This window comes from Embiotoca jacksoni, unplaced genomic scaffold (genome assembly GCF_022577435.1).
Source record: "Embiotoca jacksoni isolate LCO1_2020_lvr unplaced genomic scaffold, fEmbJac1.0.p SCAF_23, whole genome shotgun sequence".
Classification (NCBI taxonomy): Eukaryota; Metazoa; Chordata; class Actinopteri; family Embiotocidae; genus Embiotoca; species Embiotoca jacksoni.
In genome coordinates this window covers 2,094,426-2,117,796 of record NW_027185374.1, presented here as the reverse complement: position 1 = coordinate 2,117,796, position 23,371 = coordinate 2,094,426, and the positions used below count along the sequence as shown (strand labels likewise).

At 40.3% G+C, this 23,371-nt stretch overlaps 1 protein-coding gene across 2 annotated transcripts in view; it reads right to left on the bottom strand.

The window, feature by feature from the left end:
- Positions 1-23,371, bottom strand: part of grm1a (glutamate receptor, metabotropic 1a) — a 34,444-nt gene that overhangs the window by 4,148 nt on the left and 6,925 nt on the right. For both annotated transcript variants that reach the window (XM_069158207.1, XM_069158208.1), the window contains exons 4-8: positions 6,836-7,071; positions 5,249-5,495; positions 4,497-4,665; positions 2,808-2,934; positions 279-1,215 (exon numbers count right to left, since the gene is read on the bottom strand). In XM_069158207.1, coding sequence (XP_069014308.1) covers positions 279-1,215; positions 2,808-2,934; positions 4,497-4,665; positions 5,249-5,495; positions 6,836-7,071 — 1,716 coding nt within the window. The remainder of the gene's footprint in view (positions 1-278; positions 1,216-2,807; positions 2,935-4,496; positions 4,666-5,248; positions 5,496-6,835; positions 7,072-23,371) is intronic.

Here is a 23,371-nt window from a genome sequence, read left to right as displayed (position 1 = left end):
TGCTATATGAACCAGTGTTTACTGCATCTACGTTGTAAATCAATTTATTAATTTTACACATATTGGGGCACTAGAAAGTTTGAAATGGACCACTAACATAATGCATAAACAATCAAATATTCTTATATCGTAAAAAATAAGCACCTGCATCTTACTAGCTAATAAATGATAGCTTTATTTCATATGTAATTTCAGTGCTTAGGCATTTGGTATCCGGCCATATACCCGAGGAAACATCTTAAAATCTACAAAAATAAACAACACAAAGCTTTACTCACTTGGCGTTGCCAGATGCGAGCTTCTTCCGGCGGAACATGTTGAGGAAGCTGTTGGTCCTGCACGGCGCAGCAGACTTCCCGTCTCCAACATGCATCCGGACCACATCGGATGTGGTGAAGGCGCTTCGGACATTCCTCTCTGGTTTGGCAATGATAATGTACATCTTGGGTGTGAACATGCACCCCAGTGCCACCGTTACGCTCAGGCTGACAGAGAAGGACGTGGTTATGATCTTGTAGTTGGAGCCAAAATAGATCGGCACAAAGGCCAACCAGATGATGCAGGTAGTGTACATTGTAAAGGCAATGTATTTAGCCTCATTAAAGTTGGCAGGCACGTTTCGCGTCTTGAAGGCATAGTACGTGCAGCTCATGATTAGTAGGCCGTTGTAGCCCAGTGGCGCCACCATGCATGTGTTGCTGGTATTACAGATGAGGTAGACCTCACTTATGCTCGGGTAGGACTTGACGGGCTCAGGAGGCTCCAGAATGATGAGCGTGACCTCCAGAGTCAGCTGCACACTGATCAGCATGAAGGCAATGACCACCTGGGCCCATGCGCTCATGAAACGGGGTTTCTTGGTGCAGATCTTCTTCTTGCTGCCGGCCAGAATACGGGCAATGCGGTTAGTTTTGGTCACCAAGGCAGAGTAGCACATGGCAGATGAAAGGCCCACCAGGAGTCGCTGCAGGTAGCAGGAGGCCACGGTGGGACGGGCGATCAAGGTGAATGGACAGATATAGCCCAGGAAGATGCCTGCCAAGATGATGTAACAGAGTTCTCTGCTGGAGGACTTAACCACAGGCGTATCACGGTACTGGATGAACACAAAGGTGACAAAGGAGGTGATCAGGATGCCCACGCAGGAGAAAACCACCGCCACTATGGATTCCACATCTGCCCAGTCAAGATACTTCAAAGGCAGGGGCTGGCAGACTGAAAAGAGTAGACGAGATGTTTAGTCAATCTTTCGGTGTTAGTGTAGTGCACGCTTTTTTTTTTTAATGAATGGTACATTACACGAAACAAAAAAAGAACCGATGAGTAGAGGGATGGGAAGAAGTAGAGAAAAGCAGAGATCAGAAGATTCCAAGATGGGCTAAAATTGTTTGGAATTGGGGGCCTGAGGACCCCAATTCCCAAACAATTAATTTAGCACTACTCTCAGTTTCCAGGCACTGTCAGGAACTAATTTGCATGTGTCATCATTCGCATCCCAAAGCTCTAGTTCTGTCAGATTTTTCCGTCATTTTCATGTGGCTGTGATGACACGTGGGTACGTGTGTGTTAACTAGTTCCATACTTGTCATCTAACATGCAGAGGAAGTTCGTAGAGCTTAATGGGAGAAAACTGACATCCCTAGACTTCCCCAGCTTAACACTCCATAAATTACATGCTTCTGCTAATAGCATTACAGTGACTTCACGGACAAACCCACTTCTGGTCTGCGTGCTTACTCCTAATACGTCAAATCATGAGGCATCTGAAATTTTAAAATAACTTGACTTGTTTCCCTCAGGAAGGTATTTTTAATGCAAAATGTGAAAAGTACTACTGAGCACATTGAGGTTAAAACACTGGGGTTTTATTTACATGCAGGACCAAAATGTCTGAAGCTCTTAACTATGAACTGTTGCCTGTTTTCTTTTGACCACCCATCAACCTTACTGCATGCAAATGTTCAAGAGTGGCAAAGATGAAATGCACTTATCTGCATTCCCCTATCTAAATGCACTTATCTAACACAATCCTCAAATCCATTATTCCTGACTGTCATATCCCAGCTCTGGGAAGACCTTTGAATATTTCAAAAACAAAATCTCCCTCTTCTGCTATACACTTTCAAAAATACACCTTCACACTTGATTTAAAGAGAAACGAGCACCCTTTAATAAAAATCCTGTCCTAAATTACCACAAGTGAAAGTATGGACAGCATACTGAAACTGTATGAATATAGGAGATTAACTCTCTTCATTAGTATTCTCCAGATGTGATGAGAGTAAAGGGAGAACGTCTTCCTAGACAGACTGCTGAAACGTATCCTCAAGCCTCTCACGGCAGTAATAGGATTTTACACCTGGGAACCGAGAGCTCCTCTCAACTTTATAAAATCGCTGTCAAAACAACCACTGGGTCACAACAAGGCAAAGAGTGGAAAGGAGGGAAGTGAGTAGTGTCATTTTTAGGGGAGAGCAGTGTGGAGGTTGAGGAGGCTAAGAGAGCAGGGGCATCGGACCTGGATGATGAAGAGCACCAGCGAAAGGAGGTGTCAGGCTATCGAGGCGTGAATAGCCTTATGGTTGGGAATGATGATGTCTGAGAGGACAAAGTAGTCTCAGCACCAATACACCAACTTCACTGCTGGGATCAGGCAAAAGGTTGGTTAGCTGAGAGCAAATACACGAAATGGGTCAAATAAGGCGTGTGGATCGGTTCAAGGGTATCATGAATAGGGGGTGTGGATGAACATTGTTTATTAGAACAACGTCAGAGTGGCTCAGAGTGTGCGGTCTTGTCTCTCCTACCTGCCAGGTCATCGTCGGGCCACCAACCCAGCTCACATGCCTTGCAGGTGAATTCATCCTGGACGTATTCATTGTCCTTGCATGTGGTGCAAATCCAGCAGCAGCTCACCTCGCCCTTCCTAATCACCTACATGCAGAGAGGGCAGACATCAACAATGGGGGGGGGGGGGGGCATCTTAGAAACCAGTCACAACACTGATCAAACCGTAAAAAGAAGCACATCACACTGGAAGCAAGCTAAATAAGTAATCAGCATCAAGGGGATATCAGAGACGAGGAGATGTTTGTGCAAATTGTTTTTTTCTTGAGCCCCAGACAGTCTTTAGAAAACAAGGCCAGCTGCTTTTACATTCTGCTCCCAAAGAAGCTGTTCCCAGCACTGTGATATGTAAAGCAGGGTGATAAGTGGGGCAGGAAACAAAAGCAGATAGAGGAGGAAGCGTGAGCAGCCAGGAGAGAGGATGCACCCTCCCTCAGGGCAACTCAGCGTATAGCCAGACTGAAAACAATCGGCCCCAGATGAAGCAAATGAGGGCATTTCTTCAAACTGGGCTCAAAACACGTCTTTACTTACTGAGCCAAACTGGCCTTCTCCTCATCCAGGATGGGTGAAAGTCACAGGAATTCATTTGTGCACACTTAAATTTTGTGTGATGTTATCGGGAGTGTTTATTTGATGATGCTTATTTTTTTTTACATAATTTCTAATTGATGAAAAAGGATTTGGAAATGTAGGCCACCAGAGTAACATCCAGAAAGTTTTTGCCAGCTGTTAGATGATTACCAAAAATAACAAATGCAAAGGGTTAAGATTCATTGCAAGAAAGGTAATAATAATAGCAATGACATAGTTACCCGTAATGACAGCTATTTAACAGCAGTTCTATTTCTTAAGTGATTGAACTCTCGTCTTAAGCACAGGAGGAATTGTCTTGAAAATTAGTTATTCATAGTGCCCAGAGGCTGAATCCTAATAACTACAGAGATCTTCTGACTGTTCTAATAAATCCACCATAATCAGGGAAATGTCTAAACAAAAATCGGATGGTGTATCCTTAACTTTGGTCCAGATATCCATGGTAACCAGAGGCTTAGTCCTAAATCTTTGCTGATCTCAGAACTACCTATTGCCACCAGGTTAGTTAATTCATTCTGTGAAATATTCGGTGAAATGTCTCCATCATCTACTAAAGTGACTGACAAGAGGTTAAATACAGAAATACTAATGAGTTTGGGATGCCCTGGATTTTTCCTATATTGTGGTTGCCATTTTTATATATATTAAGATATATATCTTAACCACTATTCAAATGATTGTTATGAAATTTGGTAAAAGTATTCAATCCCCCCTCAGTATGAATTTTAAAAACTTTTTTTGATGATCAGGATCAGGTTATTTTAGTTTGGCCAGTACTTACGTTTATTACAAAATACCTGCAAAAGTAATGATATTCTCCTCAGCCACTGAAGTACTTTGTATTGACCGCAATCAAGCTGTTTTTATTTTTTTGTGATTAAATCTATTTTTCTTACTTTTCAATTCATACAGTTAATTTACCAACAACATCCAAACATAAACCCCCAAAAATAAAATAAGAAAATTCACAAAAGCTGTTTTTTTAATATGCTAAATTCACACTGACTTTATTTGACAGAAGATTTTACTCGAAGGAGGATTTGAATGCCCACCTTTATTTGTCCTTTGGAGCAGGGTTCACTGCAGACTGAGCGAACCATGTCACTGCTGTTCATCCACAGCTTGTAGTCATCGATGCTTAAGATGCCCTCAGACCAGGACCCCACATTTAAGTAGTCATAGCGATCGCCACCCACGCTCTGTAGATTCATGATGTCATACCTGAATGTGCAGCGGGACAGACGAAGGAGTATGAATAAGTTTAAGTAAAAAAAAAAGAAAAGGTGGGGTGGGTAAGACTAGATGTTAGAGAGGGTAGATCGGAAAGGAGTTAAAGATCACAGAGACAGAGCGGGGGCCAGGGAGATATGGTGGGACGGGAGAGTGACAGGCAATTTAATGAGAACCAATTTACAGCTTAGCAACCTTTATTTTCTTATTCAAACTTATTCAAACAGCTTATAGCCCTGTTAGTGTGACATAAAGAGCTCATGCCGTTGCACACTGCGGTCTCGTTTTTATATTGAACCAGAATGTGCTCCATCTAACCTCTCGCTGACAGAGGAATGACATGGTTGTGTTTTCTGACTGTCAAACGCTGTCCGTTGGACTGAGCACAAATGAAAGTGGCTGCCAAAGCAGACACTCCACGGAATCTGTTCCAGTCCAAACTAATTACATACTTTCCTGCTCAAGACTGGGTGCACACATGTGTGCATATGCATATGTGCTAATGAGTAGGAGAGTGTGTGAAGAGAGAAAATTCACAGTGTTCACTTTCTTACCACCCTCCTCATCCTCTTACCTGCCTGGGGTGTCTCCGTTTTGATCAAAATAAATTTCTTCCCCTGAGACTCCTCTGAAGGACGTCTTGAGCAGGTAGTCCAGCAGCTTGCTGCCGTCAATAGGATCCATGGCTTCACAGAGCCCCGTCAGCCCAGGGCACAACTCCTTGTGCATATCATGGAGGCCGTGAGCCATGGCGTAGATGGCATTGATGACAAAGCCCATCTTACTATCCTGAACATAGTTTTCATGCAGACCCTCGTTTCCTGTTAGAGAGGAAAGAAGAGGTCATTAAACAGTTGGAAGAATTACAAATTACAGGTGAAGCTATTGTACTGTTTGCTGATTTGTGTTGAAAGAGAAGTTACTCTGTGAGAGTGAAAGCATGGGAAGTATGATGGAATTTGAACCAGATGCGGAGAACAGAGAAAGAAACAGAGCTTCGTTTGCACCAAAGTATATCAGCATACATATCCAAACATGATGTCCAATAGGAAACAGATGTGGAAAGCAACCGTTGCCTGGGAGGAGACTGTACGTACGTTTTACTTCAGTCATCTAAAGGCACTGTCCCACAGTCCAACCTCAGTGTTTTAAAGAATGGGAAATTGTATGAAAGAAAAAAAGGATGCAAATCGTTTTTCCAGTGTTTAAGAATGAAATTAGATCTTGAGACAGTGCATTTAAAATACTGATATTTTTTTGTCTGTGACATTATCATGCACATAAAACAAAGGGTGTGCTCCATCTCCATACAACATCCTTTTCAGGTGTTTCAGCAGGTTGTGTAAACAGTGTGTGCTAGTTGAGCCATTCCTTTGTGCAGTTTTATAATGTATAAAGCAATTTTTAGATTTTTTATTTTTATTTTTTTTACTCCCCATACAGTGCAAACAAGCCCATATTAGAGTTTGACTGATGTAATTCTCACTCCAGCCAAGATCCCGAGACTGCCATGATGAAAACGTCTCACCTTTTCACTAAATCACAGACATTACAGAGAGTGTTGTGTTTAAAAAGAAGCATCAGTCAAACTCTTCCTGCCTTTGAGGAGTCGAATGCGTAGAAAATGCAGGTAAAATTCTAAAATTTATATTATAATAGTGGCTACAAAGGTACACTTACCACCTTGAAGATCTTTGGAATATAAGAGGTTTGTAAAAGTGTGATACAGACAAAGTAGAAAATCAACAATGACCGTACTGCTCTGAGATGGTAAAGTCATCACAAACCATTAATTGATTTTATTTTTTTCTATTTGATTAAAAGCATGCTGGGCAATTTATTTCAAATGACAATCTGACTGCAGTGTTGATTGAATTTGTTGTGAGAAATTTTGAATAGTGATTGAAATGCTATAAACAAGCCAAGAACACAATTTACCGTGGTCACCTTTTGCGAGCAAGTGGAGAGAATATTGAAGGATGAAAATGGAGAAAAAAACAAACAGTTTTTGTTATTATTCATGAGTTCTGGTCAAATTTAACCCTGTAGTCTCTGTGGTAAAGATGGAAGAAGAGAGGACAATGCCCGAGAGCTCTACATGGAAAACAAAACTGTATAAAAAACCAAAAGCCAAACCATGAATTCCTCTGTTTTCACCTACCAGAGCAGACTTTTTTGTAGTTCTTGTTCTCCTGTGGATTGCCGGGGAGGCGACACTGGAAGCGGTACTGCCAGAATTCGGAGAACCAGGGGTTCCTGATGTTGGTGTCCAGACGCAGTTTTAGGTAGTAGTCGTCAAAGGACTTGACCACCGCCGACTGCAGTTTCATGGTGATTCCTCCCTCTGCTTCCTGCTCATAACCCTCCACCACCTCGTACCGGTCGGCCCAGCCGTCACTGCAGAGGAGAGAGGAGGAGGCTTTAATATAATGATCACGAGAAGAGCTGTAACATCATGAAAAAAAGATCTGAGGAAGAATAAAACCTTGTCAGAATAATGAGAGGTACTGCTAGACAGTGATGGTACTCTTTGCTTGTCACTGTCATGGGCCCTTTATGTTGAATTGTTGTATATTATAATTTGCACTTAACTGCTAATTCACATTGACAAGTCCATAAAACTGTTCACAGGAGCTGCTTTAATAATTCATTCATTCATTTCACACAACATCAATAAAAAAAAGGTTGCACTGATCTGGCTTTACTTTACAATAGATCCTCTTTTTCATTCATAATCATCTCTGTCTCCCTGTGACAGGGCTGTAAAGGTGTTTAGTACAAGCACAAACAAATCTTTAACACCAGCTCTTCACACTGAACTACTAAATCACTGTTCTCAGTCTAAATCAGTACCTTTTAGCAGTGAAGCTGCTGTCAGTCGAGATCAACAGTATCGTTGTCAGCTCCCTCCTTAGTTCCTCATTAGAAGCTTATTCAAATGCCACTAAAGGCACAGGAAAACCGGGATGTGTAAACAGGTGGCTGTTGGGCCATTAACACAGCTTGTGCAGGCTTTGTACTGGGCTGAGTGGAACAGCTTGTACCAGCCAGCAACTGAACATCCAAATGAACTGAAGACAGAGAATCGATTGGATGTTCCTGTGTGTTGCCTTTGAATGGTGATGTGAGGCGTAGCTTAGAGAAACAAACAAATCTTTGACCTAAACTGAATGATTCAAATCATAACCATGTCATTCGGTCAGACAGAGCGGGAAACATAAACCGCAGTCCAAGTGGACTAAATCCGTTGTTCTGTATGTGTTTTTGGACGGAGACTTACGAGAAAGTTTGCGTCACACAAAGCAAATGCGATAACAGAGCAACATAACATCACGGGCCCCAAACTTTAAGTCGTGTTGCTTTCATTAAAAAAAAAAAATCCACCACAAGTAGGTAGACTACAACCTCCCCTCTTGTACAATGTTAAATCAGCATAGCAGTAGTGCTCGGTGGCTTATCTCAAGTCCACTGCAGCAATTTAAGAGGATGGAAATCTCAACAATAGCGCCTCCCCCATAATTGTAAGCTTTACACAATCCCTTCAGCTTGCTTGCTTGTTTGTTTGCTTGTGTAACCCTGTGTGCAAGAATGTCTACCCTACCGAGCTAATTTGGACACAACTGGCCGGTGGGCTTGAAGAGAAATGGAAAACACCCGTGCAGGGGACAGTGAGAAACAAATTAACAGATAAACAGCACCGCTCTGAGCTCCTCTTCCTCTCAATCAGAGCCAGTGAAAGTTTTCATCTGGATTTCAGTCTCCGTGTCTCTGCCTCCCTTTAAGGTGGGTTCCAGCCCGCAGTGCTGCCTTCAAATATCTGAGCTATTGACAGCTACACACCAATTAGGTATGACTCACCATGGAACCAATTATAGCACACACACACAGGATGTTTCGCCTGCTCGTGTGTGTGTGTGTGTGTGTGTGTGTGTGTGTGTGTGTGTGTGTGTGCAGGTCAAAGTCTCTGACCTTTGAAAAACGAGACAGTCAAACTAATTTGTGAGAATGTATGAAAAACACTATAAAAAACAGAATTTTGAACCAAGTATAGCACTTCTTGAGCTAAATGTCATATAGATGTGAAGACAGGCTGGTTACAATTTAAATATAATTTGCCTGAATCAAATAATCCCAATATAAAATCACAAAATATGTAATTTCCCTCCTAATGTATGAGTTTTTTCTGCATTTTGTGCCCCTATCGTGTGTGTGCGGGTGAATCTTCATCAATATAGCCTTTTACAAAAATCCCTCTTTACAAAGCAACGATTAGAAATCTATCCAATCAAACACATGCAAGAGAGAATAAGAACAAATTGGGGCATGAAAGCGTCAGTAAAAGGCATTTTAGAATAAACAGGTCTTTAGATGAGATTTAAAAGTCAGTATTGAACTTGAATTTGGGAAAAGTCAGGAGCCCTAGTTCTATATGGGATCAGTTACTCATCAATATAAGGTGTAAATGTAATTAAAATGATTTTTAATTCAATCCTAAATTTGACAGGAAGCCAGTGTAGCAAAGCCAATATCAAGTAATACAGCAAAACCACATATCATCTAATAGATGCTGAAAAGTCTGTCTATTTTCCTCCAAGACTTTCTAGTGTATAACATCCCTTGACAGTCACCTGTGCTTCTGATGAAGGAGTCACACAAACACAAAAGAAAAAAGTAAAGAAAGACTGTTTTAGGCATTTGAACAAGTCACTGATGCTCTTTTTGTGGTGACGACACTGAGAAACAATTTACGCAGCTCCGCTCTGAGATCGTCTTCCTCTCAATCACAGTCAGTGGAAGTTTTCAGCTGGATTTTACTTTCCATGTCTCCCTCTCTTTAATGTGGGCGTCAGCCCACAGTGCTGCCTTCAAATACGCTCGCTATTGACAGCTACACACCAATTAGGCATGAATCACCATGGAACCAATTATAGCACACACACACGGGATGTTCTGGGTGATGGATGAGGACGTGTCTGTTCATGTGTGTGCAGGTCAAAGTCTCTGACCTTTGAAAAAGAAGACATTTCAGACTCATTCGTGAGAATGTTTGGAAGACAGTTTGGGTTAGTATAGCCCTTCTCAAGCTAAAAGAACATGTGGATGTGGAAGCCCATGTCATCCTGAAGTTAGCTGACCATAAGGTCTGACTCTCTGATCCTTTCATGTCTGGACAGGCTCTGAGTCAAAGGGTACGCGACCTGCACTCAAACGTACGCTGTCATCCTCTCACTGATCAGTATCAGACACACATCCGGTGGAGCTGAGAATTCAGAGAATAATAACAAACATATATGTTTTTCTTACTGTAAAATATACAGTACAAGTGCAACAGTTATTAATGCATTTCTGTCTGCCTTCCCTACCATCTCTATAGTCTTAAACTGATGTGGATTAATACACATTTAGTAAACTCATAAGTATTTACATCACCAGGCGATGTAAGAAGCATTGAGTGAAAACAAACAACAGTGTCTACATTCCTTATAATGAGGGAACGTGTCACCGAGTGCAACAGTTGCATCACTGCTAAATAAAGGAACAATATACATTATATCAGGCTGCTGATACCCAGCTGTGCTTCTTAAGAGCATCAATTTATTGTTAGTTTTGGTTGTTTTCATGGAATCTGTTGACAATAAAAAAAAAAAGTATTTAGTTTTGCTGATCAAATTTATTTTAAAAGAAAAGGTAAAATAGCCAAATGTTTTTCACAGGTGTATTTATGTGTTTATTTAAATGCTGTGGTTTAATTTCAATGTTTATGTCCCGGCAGGACAGGTATCCTGTCTTTGGTATTTTCTACCTCTCTCTTTGTCGATTGCACATTCAGAGGCAGTTAAATGTTTTGGACAGCAGAAAATAGAGCCTTAAATTTGCATAGGAGAGATATGAGTGTGCAGATTATTAAAGATTTATAATACATTACATGGCTAAAGTTGACAAAGGTGTGCTGAAACTGTTGAAAAAAAGTGATGAGACACGTTTTTATAACTGGTAGTGAATGTTGTTTCATAAGGCAGTCTGAGAACCATTAAATAAAACATGTATTCTCCTAATGCACGCAACAAATATTGTTAAAGACAAGATCAATGTTGGATAATTGTGAGAAAGATAGCAATATGGTCATAACTGTCCTTTTTTCTGAGTAACTACTGCAAATCTGCTTACGTCTCAATACGTTTGCTGTACTTTTGCTGTATATTTATAAAGCACAATTCAGCTGAGTCATCCTTTTCATTCACTTAATCGAGTTAAGAGTCAGAGACACGTGAAGTTCATTGGTGCTAGTCACATTTCTTTCATTTACTCCAAGTGAATACTGTCTCTGTCCCTCCCTCGAGACACAGGCAAATGCACCAATTTAAAGATGTGTGTGTGTGTGTGTGTGTGTGTGTGTGTGTGTGTGTGTGTGTGTGTGTGTGTGTGTGTGTGTGTGTGTGTGTGTGTACTTAAAGAAGGGTATTTCATAAACGCATGTACACCTGACAGCGTAACTGCATTTAATGTGGTATTTTTGGTATAATTCAGTGTTTAACATATTTGTTCTAACACAAAAGTGGAAAGAAGACGTCTTTAGATAAAAAGAGAGAGAGGAAGAGGAGGAGTGCTGCATGAATAATGCACAACGCATTGAAGACATGCTTGACTGTTTCTCACAGCGTAGTTTGTGATGAGTTAAAATGACATCCTCTCGCTTTCCTGTCTCAGGATAGCACTGTCTGGCAGGAATCCAAACAGGTCATCAGAAGTCTCGTGCCACCTGAGGACGCCTAATGGGACGAAATCTGATTTAATGTCACCTCAATGTTCCACGGCTTCACGCTGCAAATCGGAAGGTCCATTATCACATAACCTGAGTCACACATACCACAGGAACACCTGTTTAAGCAAATTAAGGAGTCATTGCTGCTCAGGTGGGCTATTAGTTCTGTAGTTGCTGCATTGACAACAGAGTGGCGGGAAGTCTGAATTTATAGTAGCGCATACCTTAAAGGGTTGCCGTTGAAATATAATTCCTAAAATCAGCTAAATTAAACTAGCCTGATGTCTAAACCACAAAATATGTCAATGCTATCCTAACATCATTCACCACTGCCTTCCAAAAATGATCTTTGTGACTGCTACAAAAGGTATTCATTCGAGTGTAATCTGATCTGATTCTTTCTTTAATCTTGATCAAGGAAAGAGAAGTCAGGCGGTCCACCACAACACACAGTGTCCACGTCATTTCAACATAGTGTCAAGACCCTTTAATTGCACCTTAAGCAGTCATGGCAGTAAAATGATTTGCATGTAATTCTTCAGTTATATGGAAATCTGTCCAATAAATATTCAAATCAGACAAGAATTGCTAAAGAATAAAAACAAACCAGAGCATCGAGGTGTCAATGAAAGGTCCTTATAAATAGGTTTTTAGATGTGATTTGAAGTTCCTCTCCTGGCATTGATTAAACTCTTAAAAATTAATCTCTTCATAATTAAAAGTTTTTTTCCAGGAAAAAAAGAAATCCTCTAATGCCATGAAGGGGTTTGGATATAACTCTGCACCTTTGCCTTCATTCAGTATGCAACCATCAATTCATTAGCTTACCGGTTTATCCTGAATAGGGTCAGGGGTGCTGGAGCCGATCCCAGCTGACTCTGGGCGGGAACCATTTAAACTCTAACCCGCAGCCAATCTAGAATCACCAATTAATGTCTTTGGGCTGAGGGCGTACTCACAATAAAACCCATGCAGGCACAGGGAGAACGTGAAGGTTCAAACACAGAACAATCTTGCTGTGAGGCATCAGTGCTATCCACTCTACCTCCGTACTGCTCATTCAGAATGTGTGTACATATGAATATGTAGATAGTCCCCACCTCTATCTCCCTCCACCCCTCCATCGCTCGCCTGCAGCTCAATGATATGAAAAGCCCAACCCCGCAAGTTGGTGGGACAGACTGTCAGACTGTGACTGAAGTTCCAAAGTGGAAAAACTCAGCCATGACCTTGACTGCTTATTTTTGCCCTTCAGATGTCTCCTGGCATTTAAAAAAAAAAAAAACAACTCCATATTGACAGGTTAACAAGTGTCAAGAACTTGACTTCTATTATAGGTGGTCTTAAAAGGCGCTTTCTGATCTGACCTTGTGGCAGACTGTTCCATAATCTACAAACCAAGACAGTCAAATTGCAGGCAGCTCAAGTCTTGAAGTTTGAGTTGGGCACAATCTAACAAATCATATGGCGTTTCAGGTTAACAGAAGAAGCCGTTGGTCCATATGGGATCAGTAACTCTTTGATATAGGGCAGGAAAGAGAAAAAAAAATGGACAGGAAGCCATGTATTAAAGCCAGCAGCAGGTATTTAGATGAAAGAGATGTGGGGTCCAAACATAAAACATAAAGGAAAGGAACGGTTGTTTTAGGGATATAAACAAATCACTGATGCTAATCATCTGGTGAGGACAGTCTGGATAAACTGTGAAACACTGACCGACCATGAATCAGACCTGGAACTTGTGATCTGTGAAATCAAGACTGGGCGGCAACCAAACAAATTTAGTGGGATCAAACTAGTAAAACCCACAAGACTGAGGCAAGTCTTGATATTGCAAACTCAATTTCATTTCCCCTTTAAATTAAACTTTCCAAATACATTTAATTAATCTTTCTAATCAGTATTTATCTTTGCAAGTAAAGTCAGCAGGCTGCTAGTCCTTCGATGTCATACACTAAGAGATTGGATGTGTGTATTTTGATGATTTACTGAGGCCTGATAACATGGTTTAGAGTAGCACAGCATGTCAACAGCTGGATAATTTAAAGCATTGTATACAACAGTGAGTAGACTGAGAGCTCCCCCGACTCTGCCGGATGATCTAGTTCCAGTTTGATAGCACATTTGTATATTTATGAAGCCATGAATTAATTGGCAGGGCAGAGATTTAATCACATGCGCTGTTTCCCCTGGAGGATGAATGAGAAGAGTTACTTTAAAAAGAGGAAGGGGAAGATAGGGGAGTCAAGAGTTTCCTAATTGCTCTGTGCAAATGTTAAAATGAAATTTCAGGTAGTTAATGGGAAAAACTTTGAATCTGTCATTCACAGACCATTAGAATGTCAATGAGTTTAATTACAAGAATTCAATTATACTAAAACTGCTTTAAATCTTCACTTTAACATGAAAAACACACCGACCCACAAATTTGCATGTCCATTATTGTAAGGACCCTCACTGACATAATAATGCAATCCCCGACCCCCCCAGTCCCAACCCTGAACCTTAACTGTGTCACAACCTTTTAAATACAGTCTTAACCTTTCAACAGCCCTTTAATGACGTGTCAGAGAGTGACGACTGAACAAAATGTCCTCACTTTCCCAAAATAATCATATTCATCAAACTGGAACACGAACACACACACACACACACACACACACACACACACACACACACACACACACACACACACAGTTCATTTACTTTCAATAATATTTTTTGTCTCCTTGTTCAGCTCACTCTGATTGGTGGAAAAACTTCTCAGGTTGTCTACATACAAGTCACCGTAATTGTTTATAGGAATATATGCTTAAGTATCAAAAGTAGAAGTACTCACATTGGCCTCTATATTATCAGTTATATTAGCATTACTGACGTAGTATGCAACATTTAAACCCTTGAAGGTCCTGCAATATTTGATGTAAAGAACTATGAGTAATTCTTATATCTACACTCAAGAGTTGTGTTAAGATGGATTTTGTGAGAAATCTAATGTGACAGCCAAATACAAAACTGAGGTCCAACTAACCAGTGAAATGTGTGAGATTTTCTAACAGCTAACAGCCTCAAAACCAGCAAATAACACAGGCGAAGATGGACAACAGCAATCTTTCCTCAAGTAGCTTTCACTCAGATTTTAGTCAGGTTAAAGATTCTCCCCCACAACCTTTTGGACTCCACATGACTCCAAACCAAATTATAAATACCTTAGACAAGCCTCATAACCGATAAATGCCATGGGCAACTATTCTTTGGGCAATTTATAGCCTTTTGCACCATAAAGAACAATGAGACTCACCCAGACTTTGATGGACACACATTACTTGGACTGCTGTTACAGCACAACGAGTTATAAGCATGAAGCTTGTTTTGCTCACAAGCATCAGAGCACTTGATATGTTGACTGATAGCAAGAAAGATCAATTATTTCATGAACAAGCATCAGCTGAACAACAAACAAAAGCTACAGCATTGTTACCACTTTCATTTCTGATGGTAGAGTTCGATCTACAACAATGTCTCAAATGAAACAAGACAAACATTTAGTAGTTTCATAAAAACTATGTAGACAGAGGGATTTAAGGGAGTAAAATACATCACTAAAATGGTTTTAGTTTTTTCCAACCCGGCTCTTTCTAACTTCACACAACAGGACCTCCTGCGGGTAATTTTTGTTTTCAGTTCTGCATTTTATCTCCACTGTGATCCCACAACATCCTTAATTAATTCCAAACTGTTCTGGCTGTGGAGAACAAGCCATACAGGGGTTGTTTTCCACAGCTGAAAACTAATGCTCCGTCCCCACCTCCCCTCCCTACTCATGTGTCTCCCCAATCTCCCATTCTCCTCCTTTTATCTTAATTCTGGGAATCTGTGGAGTTAAGGCAGGAGTGGCGGTGGCTTGTTAGCTACATGGCAGCAAGACTTTTTCGAGGTGACACGGAGGCCCTGGGTGCGCCAGGCAGCCTTTAAAAGCCTATCCAGGCTGCTTTTATTTATTCATCATGCCCCAGTTTGAGTTGGGAGATCAGTGTCCTCTACATTGATAGGGAATACTGCTGGGAAAATATCCTTTTTGCTTTATACTACTGCAGGATATCAATTCACTGCTAAACCCCATGACAAAGCCTCTATATCGAATATCAGCAGTAGCAGTGACTGATGGGTGACGAGATCTTGTTTTGGTCAATTCAATGTAAAACCATAATCTAAGGCTGAAGAGAGCACTGCTGCTATAGTAGTCCTACATTTTTAAGTGTTTCTGTGATCATTTTTTTTTTTGGCATTTTGGTTGCTTATTATCACACTACCAACAACATTAAGAGTCATTGCTCAGTTTCACTTGCATTAGGGTATGATGATGTACCACTGATGTCCAGCTTCTCTTGTATCACTGGAACTAACACCTGTTTATAATCCTGACGAATCTGTATTTACTCCTAAATGATAAACTCATTAAAGAAGCTGTAAAATGTTGGAAAATAGTGAAGACGTGCTTCCAAAAATGTGTCATACAATGTTCTGTCCAACAAGGTCTTTGTCAGGCAACAATTCATTTGAACAAAGACAGATATGTACAGTATATGGACATACTTAGGAAAACATGATAGAATATAACAGCCATTATTACAGCAAAAACAAATACTGTATTACAAATGACTGTATATCTACATAATACATACATAATATGTATATTTTGTGTGTGTAATGTTGATACTGTCTATATAGGTTTCTATATCACAGGGAAACAGAACAGATAGGTGGGTCTAAACGTATTTGCTTTACAAATGCTTTGTGGGTCAGAACAGAACAGCCTTTCCTTTTCATTTGCATGCTGCTCCACCCAGCTGGGTGGATGCACACCATCCACCTCCTTTGCTTTAAATGGTGAAAAATGTGACATCACAATTGGTCAAAGCTCAAGATGATGTTTTCACATTACCAACGTCACGTTGTTCAATATACAATCCAGATAATAAAAGAACAAAAACAAGTTGAAACTGAAGAATATTTGGAATTGTTGCATTTAAAACAACTTAAACTAATGATTTTTAACAAAACTACTGTTGATTCATTTTCTTCTTTTTGTCAATATTGTTTAAATTATTGTTCTCTTGTTGCAGTTCCTGACTGATTTGTAGTTTTTCGAGTGTTTGTGGTTACAATTTTTGTCACCGTTTCCTTTGTGTATTTGTGTTATTTCTAAACACTTTAGTCCAATGGTGGCTGTCTGTTCAAGAAAGCATCTCAGCTTCTACTAATCAGGCTGTGACAACTATGTCCAGATGCGAAGCCTGTGTGCTATTTTTGCTCCAATGTCATTCACCCATCCCCTCGCACGAGGGAACACAAGGCATCAATTGGAAAGAGAGAGATGTCCTTGACAATGTGTGGCTGCTTGCAATTAACATCAGAAGCGTGTTATAAATATTCAGATGCAGCTCATTGTTGCTCCGTTGCGCAGTGGAACACAAAAACATATAATCATGAATCCTGACTAGATTTGAATATACGTTAAGGTCACGTGTGTGTATGCAAGCAGGGCTCCATTACGGAGCAAGCGTCAACAGTGTGGTCTTATCTTCTCATTACAATCTTTGTTAATGTTGCTGCTAAAGGGGAATTTTTTCAGATCACAGCCATATTTTCTGAGAAGGAACAATTGTGTGGTACAGTGTGGAGTCCCGCTGACAGACTGAATGACAGATCTACAGTGAGACGATCACACCAAGTCCGTCATGAGGCCAAACAAAGTCTCCATGGTGACCGTAGCACAAGCAGCACACAAGTCTGTTCTTCCAGCAGTTCAGTAAATCTGGCTCCGCCAACAAAAATGAAATTGAGCTATATTCATCCATTAGACCCCCCAGTAAACTCTCACTAAACTTTCATGGGGGCTGCTTTAGCTCAGAGGGTCAAATAAAGGAAAAGAAATCATGCAACACTGAGAATAACGCAAAGAGGGAAGGTTGGCGGTCCATCCCCTTTTTACTCCCCCACCCTACACGCCTTCTTTGTCATTCGCCAGTCCTTACATTCATAACTAATGTGTGAGCACTATTGTGCTCCAACTGGAAGTCCAACGAAGGAAAGATGTTTCTGGAAAGTAAACCGAGCAACAGCATGAAGCATGTTGCCAGTGGTGGGGCTGATGCTTCGCCATGCTGAAAAAAATACAGAGAATTACAGATGATCTCGGAAAAACTTGTCTGTGGTTTTAGTATGAAAAGCGGGAGGGTTAATAATATTTCCTCTTTCCTGATAAGCTGAAACTGTAATAAATGCAACTTTAAAAGAATAGTATATATCAAATCAGAGGAAAATAATTCGCCGCCATCTTGGTTATCCTTGATCTTCTTATCAAAGAATTTTCATAAATCTGAATACATTTTAAAAGATGTGATTCAGAAGGATTTATGGAGGATGGATGACGCCTCGAAACAAAAAAAAAATTCCGTCTTAACCCCTTGTTCAGCTACAATTCTGGATGGCAAAGATACCCATTTATTTTGGCATTGTTTTCAGTGCTGTTGCCAGAGATAAGGTCTCTCTTTGCTCATGCCCCGCTTTTTGCCAAATCACTCGCAAGAAGGAGTCAATCGGCAGAATTCCACATCCTCCGCGCTCTCCTTCCTGAGATGGGGAGATGAAAGCCTTTGGAGATGACAGGAAAAAAAAAAAAGCAGCTAAATGTGTCGCACCACAACTCCTCTCTCTCTCTCTCTCTCTCCCTAAACATTTCATTTATTCAAGCTCAGAGCGAAACCTCAAAATACTGAGTCCCCCTTCTTATGGTAAATTGAATAGATCCATGTGACACGCACAATATGGGTCTGCAGCTTTCTTTGCACCTCAGTGTAGACTCAAAAGACAGTCACACCCTGTTAATGACGAGTGCCAAACCATTACAGAGGCAGAACATCCACATTCCTGTTTCAGTGTCCATTTTATCGAGGATAAAATGAAATATAATGAAATGTTAAAAAATAAAATAAAGAATTGAGCATTTAAAATGGGACCCAGACCAAAACGGTGTGTGTAAGACAGGGACAGAAATGAGCGTTACATGTGGAAAATCAGCTTATGCAAATGATGTTTAGTAATAACAGCATTCAAGCAGCATTAGAGAGAGCGAGAAAACAAATGCTGCTAATTGCAAGAGAGCAAGCAGGCAGACAAATGAGTAGGTGGATTCACTGCATGTTGCCATTCAGAGACTAGGCTTGGTACCGGGGAACAGGCAGCAGAGGGGATCATAACAAACGACGCTGTACACTAAATGTACATATATTGAGCCCTCAAATCTGCACAAACTACAGCTCAGCAGTGACACTTGAATTCCACGCCAATTTCTTTATATAAGTGAGTAGGATGAAATTAACACCCAGGATTCAGAGCTTTCCTCTAATAGTTTAATGGTGTTAGCCCCAGAAAACCCTAAGTTAAAACACACACATACACATAACTACTGCCAGATCATTTTATGATGCATTCCTGTCAGCTCCCACACGTGTTCCCACATTCACAATTTTAAAATCCACTTTATGAATGAGTAAATCTCCCATTTCATGGTTCTTTTTTATTTTTTTTTTAAAAACATACTTCTGAGTGTTTCATCTTTAATCGAAAAGTCATGACTGCAAACATAAACATATTTGTAAATGTTTTGTTTTATATTGTAGCTGAGTTTGGTGTACTTCACAGCACCAAGTGTCATAGAAGTATTCATAAGAGTTTTCATGAATCCCCATTTTTACATGTTGCAGGGATTTTCAAAACAGGCATTGAATCGTGAGGAAGCTTTTTTCAAAAAAATCTCGAACATGACAACACAATCTATTAATGAGCTTTAGTAAAAAAAAAAAAAACTAAAAAAAAACACATTGGTTGAAAGCAGTGGTCACATTTCAAAACCAGAACTGGATGTGTTTTAATACGCACAGATCACTCCTGGGAGTCGTTGTGTGTATCGCTCTCCGTTGTCAAACAACAGGTAAGGGATCTGTGGCCATTTTACAGCATCAAGTGCACTTTATGCAGCACACGCTGTTCCCTCCTGATGTTCCAGTGTTCAAAGACAGAAATACTGCACCACACAAACACTGATAAATTAGTTCAATAATGTTTTTAATCAACTGCCAAGATAAACTTTCTGGTCTCATAAAGTTTTTGAGGAAGAACTTTTTAACTTCTATCTTAGAGCTGTGTGGCTGTGAAATTGGAACAATTATTTCATTTTATTTTCATACAAATCCAACCCATATTACTCATCTACTTGCTCTCCAGTGTACATCAAAATGATTTCTCCCTGTGGTGAGACTAATGTATGATTTATGTCCTAAATTCTCTGGATTCTGTAAAAAAAAAAAAAAAAAAAAAACTCCAGTAACTTCAACAAAGCTTTGAGAAAAATTGTGGAGGCTTGATGTGCTAATTTATTTTACCAAGGTCTATTTGTCATGGACTGCCAGATGATGACTTTGGTCTTTCATAGTTTATGAAATGTAAATTTTTAGGGCGATATTATCAGTGCAACAAATATCTCATAATACTGCCATCTGTTAATAAAGATTTTAAAAATTGAAAAGGCACATTGAGCTTGAACTAAGTTATGATAATAAGTGCAGTCATTTGTGTGCTTTGCAAAGAGCCAACCATCCATCAAGAAAAACAAAACTAGACCTCCAAACCAAACAATGAAATATGTTGTTCGTCACTGCCTTCAAAAACCATGCTCATGCGTTATCAATATGACACTCCTTATGCCAAGCTGAAGGTTTGTCAGTACTGTAATAAATGACAATTCTTACATCTGCAAAAACTGATAATAATGCATTGATTCATTTTTTTGTCACTTGGGGGCAACACGACAAGCTGTTAACACAACAGTGATTATTCTCTGTTACTTGGTTATTACTGTGAGCGTGTTAGCTAGCAGTTGACTATTAGCACATTGAGCAGATATGATGCAATATTATTATTAATTTTTCAAATTTGAAATTGTGTTTCTGAATATTTTTCATTTGACAAATGTCCAAAGTCCAACATTTGGCCCCTCCTTTTAGCTCAGTGTGGGTCTTCCATACTTCCTGCCTCTTTCGATTTTAAAGTCTCCACTTTGTTTACCAGCTGGATGTTAACTTCATCAGTCTGCTGTTTGCTTTACCAAACCTGGAAATGTAAAAACTCTACCAGACTCAAAATCAGTCCCTAACACAATCTGCTCCCCGCTATGCTTATGTAACTCCTTCTCTTCTCTCTGTGTCCATATCGACATCTCTGTTTGTCTGTGTTTTCTCTGACACATTTTCTCAGCAGGTTACTCTGGAGGGTTCTCCGCCTCAATGTGTGGTCAGACCAGCAGGAATCCAACTGCTAATTGATCTGCATCTACATCTATCCATCTCCAACCAATTTACTGCAGAACTGACTGATTCTCCTGGGCTGTTCATAAACCAGCGTCCAGCTCGGTCACACAGTCACTTCTAGTTGTAAAACATTCAGGCTAAATTAATCCATTTCTTTTTCTTTTTTTTCTTTTTTTTTTTATCTAACAGAATAAAAGCACTTTGAAATGCACTTTAACACAACAAGGAGACGGACATTAATGTCTACTTGACTGGAACGAAGTCAATAATCTACGCTGTGTGTCAGTATCTGCGTGCCAGATTATATGCACAGAGTAGATACAGTCTCTTCATGCCTGCCAATGTGTGTGTGCATGCAGTAATGGAGGCAGCTGGCAAAATCATAACTGTCAACAGAGAGAGGGAGAAAGACAAGAGACCCTCTGACTGACAGTACCAGAGCTGAGTGGATGTAAAGTGTTGAAGTGATGCAGAGTAGAGGCTGCAGATAAGGGCTAAAGTGGGTCGAGAACGCTGCCACACCTGGCCCTTGTCTAAAGAGCAGGTTAGCCGAACAGCAGAAACAAAAGCTCTCCGATTCAGAACTCTCTGCGTGCCTACTTGTAGTTTACGTAGCCACTGCTGGATAGTGTTTTTGTCTGCCTCTGTGGTTTTCTACGATCATCTCAACGTATGGAGATGAGGAGAAAAAACAACACTTGCTGCTCTTGGATTTTCCTAATCTTCACGTTTGGTACACCGACCTCTTATATGATTTTATGTATTTGTGCCAAGTACAAGTATGCAATTTAAGACAATAACCACCTCATCATCTCACTGATTTGAAAACAACACACCTTGTTATCCTTACAAAATATACTGACTGCCATCAGGTGGTGTCATAATTTAAAGACGAGTGTACTTAGATGCAGTGCATTTTGGGGATGTTTTGACATTTAAAATGCTATTATATTTAGCCCGCTGAGGACAGTACAACTGAATTTTTTTTCTACTGAAAAAAAGCTTTAAAAGCTGCAACAGAATTTGCTTGTTTTAATCGGTTCATATTTTAGGCTTTACGTGATGACTTCTTTAAGATAAATCTTCAAAACACTTTACCGGTGCTTTACGTGGCTCATGCAAAGATCAAATGAAACAGAAATTACGTATGTAATTTCTTCTCTGAAAGGAAGCAGCAACAAGCTGTCACCACAGCTGAGACTTATTATCACCTTTCCAGCTGATTTTGTGAAATGGTTTTTTTACACATGCAGCAGACACAAAGCAACATTAGTAGTCATTTGTCGTGCTTCCGTGCATCACTCAGCCAGTCGTTAACTTTGTCAGCGTGGAGCCGGGCAGGTCGACGTGAGGGGCGTTTATGGAGCCAGCGACCCGCAGCAACTGCAAACAACGCTTACGAGAGCAGCGAGGGGGAAAACAAAACAGTAAAGTAGCAGGTCGGAAAACTAAAACTGTGAGCTGAGAGATGTGAAACAGCTCGTAGGTGAGGTGCAGAGTTGGGTGATGATTCCTTGTGAGTACATTACTACAAGTGACCCACATTTACAAACAACAATACGGCAAAAACATTGATAAAAGCAGCAAAATCAATAATAGTGCACAACATTTTTCTTCTGTCCACACTGCTTTTTTGTGCTACATTACCAGTTTTCATAGAATTATCTTTTTGTTGATTTTATAAAGACAATGTGTGTCTTAGATATCTCCAACTCTCTTTAGCTCTGAGTACATACACTCACACACAAATACAAACAGACACACATGCACACTTCATAAAAAGAGGCTTCTTCGGGGGTGGAAGCATAAATTAAGAAAACAAGCTTCTCTTTGATTAGCTAATACCTGTCTGCCAGCTTCATTCAGACACACACACATGGCTTGGCATCTGTGCTGGCCAAGACTTGGTCTGTCATTTTTACACACTATCTCCTTCTCTCTCGCTCTCGCTCTCGCTCTCTCTCTCCCGGTGACCCAGAAGCTTTTCTTCTGCCCATGGAGACTTCTACAAAAGCTAAAAAAAGACACACTTTCCCATCTCCTATGGAGGAAAGAGAAAAGGAGAGATATGGGAAGGAATGTAGCCAATCCTAGAGTGTCATTATAATAGATCATTTAAAAGGCATCTGAAAAAAAAGAGTGCCTTTCCCCCTGCTAAAAACCTAAATATGCATGCATGCATTGAATGTAACAGATAGACAGAGGTTGCTAGTAAAAGCACCACTTGTCTTCCCTTCCTTTCGACCAACAGGAGATATAACAGGAAATAGAGAAAGGCTTCTTCAAGGATAGTGGCAGTGACAAAAAAAACAATCCCTCGGTGCCAGCCAACAGCACAGGTGTTGGCTAGACCAGAAAATCTCTATGAAGTATGTGTACAATACAAACAAGAGAATTAGATATAACAAAAGCTCATTGCCAGGTTTTATCTCAGGCAACAAGGAGTCTCGACTCACATCTTAAAGACAACTTGAACTTTTAAAGCATGAGGCTGGTGGTCTTTGTATTTTTCTTGTCAACAAATGTCATTACAGGAGCGTGGTCAGGGTGCATACCACATGAG